The sequence below is a fragment of the Delphinapterus leucas genome, chromosome 1 (assembly GCF_059928025.1).
Source record: "Delphinapterus leucas isolate spDelLeu-1000000601 "Yukka" chromosome 1, BTC_Dleu_Yukka2, whole genome shotgun sequence".
NCBI classification, from domain to species: Eukaryota; Metazoa; Chordata; class Mammalia; order Artiodactyla; family Monodontidae; genus Delphinapterus; species Delphinapterus leucas.
Window position 1 is genome coordinate 64,201,813 of NC_143129.1, and position 14,608 is coordinate 64,216,420.

At 38.0% G+C, this 14,608-nt stretch overlaps 1 protein-coding gene across 17 annotated transcripts in view; it reads right to left on the minus strand.

Moving 5' to 3' along the window:
- Nucleotides 1-14,608, minus strand: part of PRRC2C (proline rich coiled-coil 2C) — a 98,712-nt gene that overhangs the window by 50,592 nt on the left and 33,512 nt on the right. For all 17 annotated transcript variants that reach the window (XM_089911199.1, XM_089911193.1, XM_022560166.3 and 14 more), the window contains 7 exons: nucleotides 13,737-13,957; nucleotides 9,524-9,606; nucleotides 8,790-8,923; nucleotides 8,622-8,709; nucleotides 7,449-7,593; nucleotides 5,874-5,927; nucleotides 897-1,530 (listed from right to left, as the gene is read on the minus strand). In XM_089911199.1, coding sequence (XP_089767325.1) covers nucleotides 897-1,530; nucleotides 5,874-5,927; nucleotides 7,449-7,593; nucleotides 8,622-8,709; nucleotides 8,790-8,923; nucleotides 9,524-9,606; nucleotides 13,737-13,957 — 1,359 coding nt within the window. The remainder of the gene's footprint in view (nucleotides 1-896; nucleotides 1,531-5,873; nucleotides 5,928-7,448; nucleotides 7,594-8,621; nucleotides 8,710-8,789; nucleotides 8,924-9,523; nucleotides 9,607-13,736; nucleotides 13,958-14,608) is intronic.

A 14,608-nucleotide genomic window follows, 5' to 3' on the forward strand; every position in this document is an offset into this window, starting at 1 on the left:
AATAAATGAAAGCAGGGTCCCAAAGAGATATCTGTACACTCACAGTCACATCAGTGTTAATTAAAATAGGTAAAACATGGAATCAACCCAAGTGTCCATCAACAGATTGGGTAAGCAAAATGTGGTGTGTGTGTGTATTTATATGATGATTAGTAGCCTTAAAAAGGAAGGAAATTCTGTAATATGCTACAATGGACGAAACTTAAGGACATTATGCTAAACAAAAAAAGCCAGTTACAATAAGACAAATACTGTATGATTCCACTTAGATGAGGTACTGAGAATAGTCAAACTCACACAGAAAGAAAGCAGAATCACCATCCAGGGAGGGGCTGGGGAGAGTTACTGTTTAATGGATACAGAATTTCAATTTAAGAAGATGAAAAGAGGGGCTTCCCTGGTGGCGCAGTGGTTGAGAGTCCGCCTGCCGATGCAGGGGACGCGGGTTCGTGCCCCAGTCCGGGAAGATCCCACATGCTGTGGAGCGGCTGGGCCCGTGAGCCATGGCCGCTGAGCCTGCGCTCCACAACAGGAGAGGCCACAACAGTGAGAGGCCCGCGTACCGCAAAAAAAAAAAAAAAAAAAAAAAAAAAAAGATGAAAAGAGTTCTCGAGATGGATGGTAGTGATGGTTCATTATGAATGTTTCTAATACCACTGAACTGTACACCTAAAAATGGTTAAGATGCTAAACTTTATGTTACATGTATTTTATCATAATAAAAAAAATTACAGAAAAAAACGTTTTAAAGTATCCAATAAAATTCAACCTTATCCAAAAAACACTAATCACTTTTATTCGGATTACATATTTTAAAAATACAAAAATATCCAATATCCACATGTAACATGAAGCCTTTTGTAAAGCTTATATAAAGACAAACAAGACTATCATACCTTTGTTACAGCTGTTTTCACTTTCTGGTTTTTCTACCATAGGCTCTAAAGTAGGTTCTTTGTGTTCAATTTTTTCCTCCACTTTCTCCCTTTCTTTCTTCTCCAACTCACATTCCTTTTCCTGTTCTTTCATCTTTTGCAGTTCTTTTTCCTTTTCTTGCTGCCGTTCTAGTTCTTTCTCTTTTTCTTGCTTTCTTTCCTTCTCCATTTCTCTCTGTGTTTCCTGCTCTCGCTCCAGTTCTTTTTCCTTCTCCTGTTGCCTTTCCCTTTCTTTTTCCCGCTCCTTCTCTCGCTCCCATTCTTGTTCTTTTTCAAGTTCTTTCTCACGTTCCCGTTCCTTTTCTCGTTCTTTTTCTCGCTCCCTTTCTCTAATTTCCTCTGGAGAGGGTTGTTTGTCCACTATACCAAGCTTTTCGTCTAATCGTTTAAGCTTCTCTGCACATGCTGCTTTCCTTTGCTCTTCCATTCTTCGCTCTTCCTCTTCACGCCGTTTACGAGCACGTTCCACTGCTGCAGAAAGTTCTGACTGTTGTCTTCTTCTTTGCTTCCATATTTCATCTTCATCCGGGACCTGTTGCTTAGGGGGGAAAGGGCCTGGTCTTCCAGGTACTGCCTGTCGGTCTGGAGGAGGATGCTGAAACATTAAGATAAATTATCAGATGAGTATGACAACAAAGGATATATCATAGACACGGAGCAGGAGCAAAATTCTCCAGTGTGTCAGAAATTTTCCTGAAAAACATACACATTAAAACGTAAACAAGTAACAATGTGGGGAAAATAGTAAATCTAGTTAATTTTCGAGAATAATTAATCCAGCCATCTAATAAATATTTACTGAGTGTGTACCTATTTACTGTGCCAGACATTACTGCTCACTCAGTATTTGTTGAATAAAATTAGAAATTGTCACAACATGAATTTAATCTAAATTTAGAGACAAAGGAAATTTAGAATGTGAGTGCTTTAGCAGGAACTTCCAGAGATGGAATGCCTAAAGAGGGAGAAAAGAAGTCCATAAAGATGCAACACGGCACCACATGAGCCCTGAGAAGACTGAGATACAGTTACAAGGAAAGAGCACACAGTCAAAGATGCTAAGTGAAGGACATGGAGACATTGCTGCTGCTGACATGCCAAAGGAGAGGAAATTCCTAAAAAGCAGCTTGGGTAGAGAGAATTCTATCTTTAAACTGAAAGATCCAGAAAGGCGTATCTAGATCCCGTGGTGGAGAATGGGAGGATGACCTGAGAGGCTGAGTTTTAATGATTTAATTTTCAACTAATGTGTTCTAAAACAATTACTACAAAGCCTAAAAATGCCAGCAACTTTGCAAAGACAAGCAGGATGAAAAAAAGCACATGAAGAGCTGCAATATCAAGGAACTAAAAAATTTGTTTAAAAAATATTGATTTTGGAGACTTCTGTGGTGGCGCAGCAGCTAAGAATCCGCCTGTCAATGCAGGGGACACGGGTTTGAGCCCTGGTCTGGGAAGATCCCACATGCCATGGAGCAACTAAGCCCATGCGCCACAGCTACTGAGCTTGCGCTCTAGAGCCCACATGCCGCAACTATGAGCCCACACACCGCAACTACTGAAGTGCACGTGCTCTAGGGCCCACGTGCCACAACTACTGAGTCCATGTGCTGTAACCACTGAAGCCTGAGCACCTAGAGCCCGTTCTCCACAACAAGAGAAGCCACCGCAATGAGAAGCCCGTGCTCATCGACGCAGCCAAAAAAAAGATTTTTAATAGTATTAGTGTGAAGAAACCTTAAAAGCCATTAGTCAGAATCCCTACAAAAGAGAAAACAATGATATGGTGAAAACACTGGACTGAATACAAAACAAAAAACCCAAACAAACCATGAATCCAGACTACCATTTACTAACAGTGCTGTCTTAGGCAAACCGTTTAATCTCTCTGGTATTTAGTTACTTCATCTATAGCTTGAAAGACAAGCTGCAAAAACAAAGTAATTATATAAACACACCTAATTTACACTAAACTCACAGAGTAAGCATTTTTTAAAAAGCAACTTCACTGAAGTATAATTTACATAAAATGTGATATATATATTTTAACTGTATAGTTTGATGAGTTTGGACAAATGATAAACTTAGGTAACTACTGCCCCAATCAACATATAGAGCATTTTCATCAGTCCTCTGCCTGCATCCCTGACCTCAAGCAACCAGCAATCTAATTCTGGCAGTATAGAGTAGATCTGCCTTTCCTAAAATTTCACAAAAATGGATACATCAAGTTATATTCTGTTTTGTATCTGGCTTCTTGCATTCAGGGTAATGGTTCTGAGGTCACTGTGTGTAGCAGGAGTTTACTCCATTCTATTGCTGCATAGTATGGCATCATAGGCATATTGTTTCATCTGTGGATGAACATACGGATTGCTTCTAGTTTTTTTTTGTTGTTGTTTTGTTTTTTTGCGGTACGCGGGCCTCTCACTGTTGTGGCCTCTCCAGTTGCGGAGCACAGGCTCCAGACGCGCAGGCTCAGCGGCCATGGCTCACGGGCCTAGCCGCCCCGCGGCATGTGGGATCTTCCCGGACCGGGGCATGAACCTGTGTCCCCTGCATCGGCAGGCGGACTCTCAACCACTGCGCCACCAGGGAAGCCCGCTTCTAGTTTTTTTTTAAATAGAAATAAGACAGCTATGGTCATTCATGCCTAAGTCTTTGTGTAAATGTATGTTTTCATTCCTCTTAGATGAATACCTAAGAGTGGAACTGCCAAGTCATATGGTAACTATGTGTTTCACTTTATAAGAAACTGCCAAACTGTTTTCCAAAGTGATTACAAGGTTTTACAGCTCCACGAGCAATATATGAGGGTGTCACCTGCTCTGCATCCTCCCCAATATTTGGTGTCATCAGCCTTTTAAATTCTGGATGTGTAACAAAATTTCAATGTGGTTTTACTTTCCATTTTCCTGCTGACTAAAGATATTGAACATCTTTTCATGTGCTTATTGGCCATCTGTATACCTTATTTTATGAAGTGAATGTCCAAATCATTTTGTTGGACTTTTTGTCTTATTATTGACTTGTAAGGGCTTTTAAATACACACACACCCCCCCATACAAGTTCTTCATCAGATGTATTAATATTTTTCCTGTGATATCTTTTCTTTGCCTTAGAGATGTATTTCAAAGTCCAACTTATCGATTTCCTTTTTCTTTCTAACTCTTGCATTTTTTGTCTTATCTAAGACACTTTTGTTGGCCCAAGTTCATAAAGACTTTCTTCTACATTTTCTGCCAGATGTTTTAGTTTTAGCTTCTATGTGTATAGAAATGCTACAAAGAGCATTCAGTGGTTAAAAGGAAAATGACTGGTGGAGATGACAGTGATGGTGATGGTATGTGCACTGTCATTGTACAGTGATCAGGGAAGCCTGTGCATTGTTAACACCTGAGCAAAGAACTCAATCACAGCAAGAACCTCGGAAAGAGTCTTCTGGTGAGAGGCAACAGCAAATAAAATGTCTTGAGGGTAAAATTAAAACAAGAGCAATAAAGCTTGTGTGGTAAGAACAGAGAGGGAGAAAAGTAGATGAAATCAGAAAAGGAGACAGAAACTTTAAAGACCATGAAAAGAACCTGAGCAAGGAATAACTGACCTAGTGTATGTATGTATGTGTGTGTGTGTGTGTGTGTATGTGTGTATGTAAAACATATACATGTAATATAAAATATATAAATATATACATATTTAAAGTTGTATCTGCTATAGGAGAATTCGGGGTGGACGTAGTGGGTGAGAAGGCAGCAAGACAGGAAAACAAGACGACCTGTTAAGTCCAAATGAAATATATCTGGTGGCAGCAAGTACTCAGTATAGGAATATATTCTAAAGGTAGAGGTGACAATTTGCTGATAGATTAGGTTGGATGTAAGGTAAAAAAGAAGAAAGATTTAAGAGGGACTTCCATGTTTTAACCTCAGCAATGTCGTTATCTAAGATAGGGAAGACAGTAGCCGAACTGCCTAAGTGTGGGTGGGGGTTGTTATGGTTTGGACTATTAACTGTCAGATATCTACCAGAGATCCAAGTGGAAATGCTGAGCCGATTGTTGAATACATGACTTTCGAAGTCAGCATAGAGCTTTAAGGGCTCAAGATACTTACTGAGTGCCATCAGATGATCCCCCAGGGAAAGAATATAGTTAGAAAAAGAAATGAGAACACAGCCCTGAGCCCTCCGACACCCAAAGGTTTAAGTGTAGGAGGTCCAAAAGGAATATAAATTTTAAAAAGAGAACAAAACAGTATGATGTCTCAAAAGCAAGTTTTCAAAAAGTTTTAAGAAGGATGGAGGGATGAAAAGATTAACTATGTCAACTGCTGCTGAGATTAAGTAAATGAATACAAGAGAACTGTATTTGGCAAGATGCAACAGTCATTACTAACCTTGATACTAACAGTTTCAAAGGTATAGTGGGGAGATGAAAGCATAACTTGAGAGGGTTAATGAGAGACAAAGTGAAGCCAGTAAGTGTAAACAGCTCACTAAAACAATTTTGCCATGAAGGGGAACAGAGATACAGGTAGGAAACTGGGGAAATGGAGTGTAGTGGGAGTTAAAGAAGGGTTGGTGTTTAAAACTTTTTTTTAAAGATGAGAGAGAATATTACTGGTAACTGATAGAAGATGGGATCCAGAGAACAAGTAGAAGGGTCGTCCTCAGGAGCAAGGGCAACAGGAAAGAAGTCAGACCAGGAAGGGTACTCAAATGGGAAGAAGAGCTGCTTCTTATTTTCTTAGAAAAATTAGGAATATGCTTATCAGCTGAGAAGGAAGAGGGACAGGCTAAAGAGGAAGACATGCAGGAGCTACAAGGTTAAAGTCAACAACTGTTTCATAAAAATTATAAATAAGAAACAGAGGACGTTTCCATTAAAATAGGGCGAATAATACACACAGACCATTAACAAGCATTTAGTTAAAATTTACCTGCTGTGCAAGCAACTTTGGAGGTGGTGGCAAGTGTGAAGATGGTCCACGTTCCTATTATAAAGAAAAGGATTTTTACAAAGTAAGATAAAAAATATCTACTTGAAATATTTCTGACTGCAATGTTTTCCAGTGAGACCAAAAGACTGCAAAAAGTAAAACATCTTTATCCTTTTCTCTTTTTAAATAAAAGTACATCAGTCTCTACAAAATAACTTTATGTTCTATACAATCACTCAGCCACTTTAATTAAGGTTACAATCTCAAATTAACTTTGTTAAGAGTAGAATCTTAGTGTACAAATTCTAGAATTTTAGCCCAGGTAATCTGGCTGTGAAGAAGTATGCCTCTAATTTCAAATTTTTATTCACATAAACCCAATATTTTTTCTAATGGCAAACTAAACCTTTCAAATTTATATAAGGAAAAGAAACATCTAAAACATTGGAAACAGATATATATAGACTATTCACTTGTTATTATACATATCAGTGTCACACGCATGCAAATCAAAACATCAAGATATGGTCTATATTTTTCTATTCTTTTATCATTCCCCATTATGCCAGTAAGTTAAAAGTCACACAAAACACAGATTTTATTTAAAAATTACTTTAAAAATCCTTCTTTTCCAGAATTCACAAATTTATTTTCCAATGGCTAACCAATGCCTTAAGAATAAAATTCAAACCTCTTGTATAGCATACAAGACTTAACAACTACTAGTTCTTACATAGCTTTCATACTCCTCTCCCATGTCAAACTGTTGGGGACTTCTTGATTAGGCCATGCTTTACTATACTTCTCTACCCTGAACATGTTCCCATTGCTTGGAATCACCCTCTTCCCTCTGTTTACTGGCTAATTCCTGCTTCAAGTATCAAGTCTTTTACGAAATGTTTTACATAGAATTTTCTAAGAACTATGTGCACCCTATCACGGCACTGTCAGCTACTTACTTTTACCTCCCTGAAGGCACCGATTCCTCCATCTGTTTGGTATGAATTCAACAAACACATGCTGAGTATACTATGAATTACTTAAGTAGGCTCTCTGGAAGATAGCCCTGTTAAATTCTCACTTTGCAGTGCAGTTCTTGCTACATCTTTGAGGTAGGATCAAGTGTATCTGTTGCCCACATACTTCCCCCTTTTTAACAACATTCTTCAAAATGGCTCAGACTACATAGATTTCTCTACTCCCTAGTGTGATTTCCCTACTCAGATAACATACAATTTCACACATGAATACTAACTAGGATTTACAAAGCATTCAGTAAACTATAAAGCACTTCAGTTATGTTAGTTTGGAAAAACAATTTATCCCTCCACTCTGACATGCCCAAGCTGCTCTAAGAAGGAAGAGTGAAACTTTAGTTTCTACTTGATAATTTTAGCTACTGCGTTGATAATTCCTGTTGGTATGCAATAAAATTATGGTTTAGGTCTAGAGCTATTTAAGAAAAAATATATAGTTCCCATTTCCTAGGTCTTTTTCCAACTAACTCTATGATTATGATTAATTCATCCTTGTCACTTGTCTGCAGTGACAAGAATCTCCATGAGTCCAACAAACCTGATTAAGTGGAGGTCCTTTCCCATAGGGACCTTTTGCTACTGATGGGTGGGCAGGTATCTGAGAAGATGACTTAGTGTTGAAAACTTCATCTGCTTCTTTTCGGTTTTCAGTGTTTACAGAGGCTTTTGAACCTTGATCCTCACTGAAGAATCAAAATCCAGGTGAAATAAAAAATAGAGTGGACAGAATGTACCATAAGTAAATGCATTTTCTCAACGTAAAAAAGACATTATTTCCATACAATTTCAGGGGGAAAATGTATCAAGGAATGAGATGGTGTTGTAACCTAGCAGTGCTAATTTATTCATTCAAGAAATATATGCTATATATCTATAATGTGATGGGGCCTGGGCTTGGCCAGATTATCACCACAAGATACAAGATGCGATATAGTACTTATCAAATACGGACACTCACACTTGACACACAATATGATTCCATCATTTTCTATTACCCCCACCCAAAACTCTCATCTGAACACAACTAATATTCCAGATAATTAATTAATTAATGTATTCTAATTTGTTCTGATTTAATGGAAAAGAGAAATCAAACTACAGTATTTTAGTAGGCATCTCACAACTGATCACGAAACAGCAGTGTATTATAACACTATGGCTGAAAAATTATACCAATATGTGCATGCAAACTCCTGTTTATCTTAAGAGCCCAATTTTTATGTTACATAACCCATATATTCCTGACTCTGATGCCCCTATATTCCAGAAAAAAAGAGAAAAAGCTCCTATTTTCAAAGACCTTATTGCTCCTTGCTAAGTTTAAAAAATCAAAGACTTGAAGCAGCTGTTGTAACCCAAGTAATTTTTCTCCAATTTTATAAATATGGATCAGGTCAAGTAAGTAAAAAGTTTTAAATGGTCCCAAATACGGTTTCTCAAAATATTTCCAATTAGATGGCAAGCATCTAAATAGCTTCTCTTTAAAAATATGTATTTTCTTTAGAAACATCAAACTCTTAATTCCTTGATTATCTGTACTTTTAAAATTTGGCTCATTAATCGCCTTCCCACTCAGTAAAACTCCTTGGAGTAGAATGTAGAAATTCTATAAGCGGGGAACAAATACCTGTTAATGAAACTTCTCTGCGTAAATGGCTCATGTCACATCAACAAATTCATACTATTATTAGTAAGAGATATCACAACTTACCTGTTGTTTTCTTTAGGACTACTGCTTCCCTGCTCATCATCATCACTGAAATTCAGCTGTTCTGTATAATCTACTTCCATCTGAGCACCTATTAAATTAAGGAGAACTCAGATTGACTGTTTCAAAGCATCTAAAAACTAAAAGTGCTTAATTAATCTTGCCTCTTACCTGCCCAACCTTCATCAGCTTCAGCATCTAGGTTATCAAATTTATCAAGCTCCTTCAGTTCTGATGCACTAAGGATGGAGGGGCGTTCAGGCTCAGAGGCCCATGAAGGAGGTGGGCCTCTTCCTCGAAGGCCTCTAACCAGTGACAGGTTATGAGAGAAAAGGATACTAAGTTTTAATGATACTAAATTAGGAAAATATTAAAAGATTGGAATTTAGTTCATTTCAATTCAGCGTTAGTTTTCTATACCGTGATATACAAAATATTTTGCACCTGACATGTATGAAGAGATTATAAAATTAACAAAGAAATTTAAGACAATACATAATTATATTTCTTATGCAGATATTTAATAGCAAAGTTTTCAAACATCTAAAATAAAACAAATATATGTTAAAGGATGATATGGCTAAGACTAATACTAATCTCAAAATACACTAAGCAAAAAAAAGAGAGAATGGGGGTTAACAACATCATGGAAGGAAGAAGGAGTAAACAAGTGCCATCCATTTTTGGGGCCACAATTTTCAGTTTTTAGAATTTTATGTCAGCTGATTTAAAGTTTTAGAAGAATAAAGTATTTTTGTTCTGTCTTACAAAAGTTAGCCAATTACTTGTTAATGGCAAATGCACCTTGAGGACAGAATAATAAATCCCCATAATCCACTCAACCTCCAGAAAATCTTAACAAGTATACATATACCCTGTAAACTTTAATCATTTAATAGTCTTACTTGTTTGTTTCAGTTAAAGAAGGTGGAAACCTCATGGGACCATGTAAAGGAGGATAGGCCATCCTTGGATACTGCTGAAACATCTGTATAAAAGAAACAAAAATTGATAAAATCTAGCTACCCAGTTATTTTTTTTAAAAAAAGATCACCCTGACTAAGCCTGAATTTATAATTTATAGAAATGATTAAAATAAACAGTACTGTCAATAACTAATTTTATCTACTGGTATAGATGATCATTCACCCTCAATAACAAGCCATTTAAATATCTACTGCCTCCACCAAGTCATTACAAATACAGGTAATAACTAGGACACATCTTATTAAGAACGTCTGTTATCCCATTAATTAAGTTACATAAAAATGACTGTGTACTGAAATGAAAAAGTAAAAACGACGACATGCATGCACCCCAGAAAACTTCAGTTTCTTAACCAAGTTCAAATATCAATACTTGAAATGATATAATGTGAGACCTCATCCTAATGCAAGAGTAGATTTGCAGATTTGCTGATAAAGAGGAACTCAGTTCAGATAAAAGGATAGTCCATAACCCAACAGAGTTGAAGGAGGAAGTGGGTAGGGAGCTAATTGAGAGATTTTCTATGGGTGGGGCATAGGTGGATTCTGAGTCATTACACAGATAGTAATTATATACAGAGGCCCAAAGATGATGCTCTCCACGGGAACTTGGCTTTGAGAATCTGACTTTAGGAGAATTCTAAGATTATGAAGACAAATAATAACACCAAAGGATTCATCCTATGATTTGGAAGGGAAGAAGTGTCAAGGAGTGCTTGATTATTTACTATTTGCTGATATCCAGGTTAAATTATGTTTAAAAAAATGAAATTGTATTATCTTAAATACATAATTTATATCCTGAAATAGTTTAGTTTTTCTTTAAAAAAAACTGATGAGAGAATTACTTTATACTAGAAGAAAGGCTATGTTTATATGATTGTGCTGTGTAAATAAGAAATTTCTAAGCAGGGTTGGAGCAAAAGTTAATTAAGATAAGCAACAGCTGAAACACAACAGGAGACGCTTTTTGTTTGGGGAACACTGGAGAATTTTCGGTTGCATCACACTTTACACTGAAATTAGCAAATACAATATTGGAGGCAAATGTTCATAGGATAAGTTGCATTAGATCTTTCTGATTATTTAGGCATAGATATTAATTTCATGTGGTATTAATAAATGTTTGAAATTTAGGAATTTGCCACAAAAACTGCATAAACAGGGGACTCCCCTGGTGGTGCAGTGGTTAAGAATCCGCCTGCCAATGCAGGGGACACGAGTTTGATTCCTAGTCCTGGAAGATCCCACATGCCATGGAGCAACTAAGCCCATCTGCCACAACTACTGAGCCTGCACTAGAGTTGCATACACCCCAACTTTTTAGAGCCTGTGAGCCACAACTACTGAAGCCTGCGTGCCCTAGAGCCCGCATGCCGCAACTACTGAATCCCATGCACTCTAGGGCCCACGTGCCGCAACTACTGAAGCCCGTGCCTAGAGCCTGTGCTCTGCAACAAGCAGTGGTTAAGAATCCGCCTGCCAATGCAGGGCACATGGGTTTGATTACTAGTCTTGGAAGATCTCACATGCCACAGAGCAACTAAGCCGTGCGCCACAACCACTGAGCCTGCACTAGAGTTGCATACACCCCAACTTTTTAGAGCCTGCGAGCCACAACTACTGAAGCCTGCGTGCCCTAGAGCCCGTACGCTGCAACTACTGAGCCTGCATGCCGCAACTACTGAAGCCCATGTGCTCTAGGACCTGCATGCCGCAACTACTGAAGCCCACACGCCTAGAGCCTGTGCTCCGCAACGAGAAGCCACCGCAATTAGAAGCCCACACACTGCAACAAAGAGTAGCCCATGCTCGCGCAACTAGAGAAAGCCTGCGCGTAGCAACGAAGACCCAACACAGCCAGAAAAAAAAAAAAATGCAGAAACAACTATAAGTTCTCAACACATAATAATGGTGTTTTAAATGTTTTTGTTTAGTGAAACATTTTATTTGAATAAACTCATTGATGAAATTGGGAACAAAGCTCACTTGGTCTCCCCTCTTACCTTCCCCCTTATCCCATTCCACCCCTACGCCCGGAAATTCAGGCAGGGGTCCTTGGAAGCACAATTTGAAAAATCTTAGGAGACAAGTATTTGGATGCAAATCATTATTCAAGGTCAGGTTAGCACATAAGGCTGTTTTATCATACACCCCAAATTTCTAAGAAAATATTTAACAAGTAATTGTATTTAATAATTTATTTCCCTCTGCCTTAGAATGGTTAAGTAATAATGATACAAAGAAAAAATAGAAAATATGGTTGGACCTTGACTACTTAGGAGTTAAGTCATAAGAAAAATAAACGTATGAACTAGATTGTTCTTTCCTTTGAGATTAATGGTTTTCTCAAAAAATGTAAAGTTATTTACTTGAGCACATGTAACTTGCCATATAATTTCACAGTAGACTGAGAGCAAACGAATGAATGAGGGCACCAAATCTAACTACTGATTTATAGGAAATATGGGGGTCAAAAGTATATATATATGTGTGTGAGTGTATATATATGTGTGTGTATATATATATATATATATTTGTTTATTTTTTAAATTTCCCCTGCCCAAGAAGCAACCACTATTAAGTTTTGTTTCTTTTTTCTTTTTTTCTTTTTGGCTGCACCGTGTGGCATGCAGGATCTTAGTTCCCTGACCAGGGATCGAACCCGTGCCTGTATTGTGAGTATGGAGTCTTAACCACTGGACAGCCAGGGAATTCCCCTCAGAAGTATATATTAAATGAAACTACAAAGATAGAATCAGCAAAATCCAGACTATGAGAAACTGTACAGGAAAACAAATAAATTGTAATAGGTATGCTCCAAAGAAAACAAGCGATAAAGGAAAAGAGGTACCCATAGGTAAGAAGATTACTAAGAAAAATATAAACCATCTCAAGAATAGATGTTACCTGGATCCTAATTATGAGATAATCAGGGAAACTAGAATATTGACTTGGTATTTTAAAAAGAATTTTCAGGGACTTCCCTGGTGGCACAGTGGTTAAGAATCCACCTGCCAATGCAGGGGACACGGGTTCGATCCCTGGTCCAAGAAGATCCCACATGCCGCGGAGCAATTAAGCCTGTGTGCCACAATTACTGAGCCTGCGCTCTAGAGCCTGCAAGCCACAACTACTGAGTTCACATGCCACAACTACTGAGCTCACATGCCGCAACTACTGAAGCCCGCAAGCCTAGAGCCTGTGTTCCACAATAAGAGAAGCCACTGCAATGAGAAGCCCATGCACCTCAACAAAGAGTAGCTCCCGCTCACCACAACTAGAGAAAGCCCGCACGCAGCAACGAAGACCCCACGCAGCCAAAAAAAAAAAAAAAAATTAAATAAATAAATAAATAAGAATTTCTTTTTAGGTGTGGTAATGGCACTGTTACCAAGCACTGTGGATGTTCCCCTAGTCTTTATCTTTTAAAATATAACCTAAAATATATATGGATGAGATGATATATCTAGGATTTTAGTAATCCCAGGTGGTGAGAAACAGGTAAAAAAGATGGACCACAAATCGATAACCATTGAAGAAAGCTCACGCTTTCTTTTATCATTTCTATTTTTGAATGTTAAAAATATTCCATTATAAAAAGTTTTTTTTAAAAAATTCAAGGTATACTAATAAAAACTTTAGAACTAAAGCAGGTATTAACCTTTTCTTGTGCCATGAACAATCCCTCTGGCAGTCTGATAAATCTTACGGACCTCTTCTCACAGAAATGTTTTTAAATGTATAATTAAAAACACAGTATTACTAAGGAAACAATTATACTAAAATTCTGTTACCACAATATTTAAAAAACAAATTTGTGATACAGTAATGTATGTGCTTCATTAAATAACACTAATAACTATTTTGAAGGAATGCTGAGTATAAACAATATTTGCAATACCTAAAAACAATGTAATGTGATATGAAAATACCTATGATCCCTAAGGATAAAACATGGGTACTACTGATACTTTCTGTGATTTGATTCCTAAATTCATAAAGAAAATTTTAATTTTTAGTTAGATGTTAATGAAAATAAAGACTTCAACTTTTTCCCATTCCAATTCTTTCCTTGGAATCCAGATCAAAAACCTCTTATTTAACCACTTGCTGATTCAACAATACTCACGTAAGAAGGCATCATAGCTCTGTATTGGGAAGCAAGGGCAGGCTGTTGTCCATTCAGTTTAGCCTGTGGAGGACCACAAGCTATCCTCTTTTCCACCACTTTGAGGATATCATTTTGCTCTGATGTTCCAGCTGTGCTTTCATCCTGGCCAGACTTTTCATCTTGGTCAGATGTTAAAGGCGAACTAGCAGATTTACCACCATCTCTCCAACAAGCAACATCTGGTATGAAGAGAGAGAAAAAATAAGAAAAAAATCTGAAAATGGAACAGAGTGAAACCAAACTAGGCACATTTCAAGAGAAGTTAAGCAAGTAAGCATAGTGAAGGAATAGTGAAAGTCTAATCTAGGCTGTACTAGAAATTTAGACTTTGAAGGTGTTTAGGTAGTCAAGAGCAGTGGCTTCCAAAGCAGAGAGGATGTACCTCAGAGCAGCGGTCCCCAACCTTTTTGCCACCAGGGACCGGTTTCATGGAAGACAATTTTTCCACGAACGTGGGGAGGGGGGTAATGGTTCAGGTGGTAATGCGAGTGATGGGGAGCGAGTGATGGGAGATGAAGCTTCCTCACTCGCCAGCCGCTCACCTCCTGCTGTGTGGCCTGGTTCCTAACAGGCTGTGGACTGGTACTGGTCTGCAGCCCAAGGGTTGGGGACCCCTGCCTCAGAGGGTACCACCAAAAGCAAATACTGGGGTCAGGGAAGAAAATATTAGAACTTCCCTATTAAGCTTCACCAATTTTTGATACAGAGATTAAAATCACTGTTATACCTGAGGTGTCCTGAAGAAGGGCAGAGGGAGTTCCATAACCCAGAAGGATTGACAGTGATGCATGCTCTCATTCGTTTTCAGTCTACTATTGCTAGTTACATGT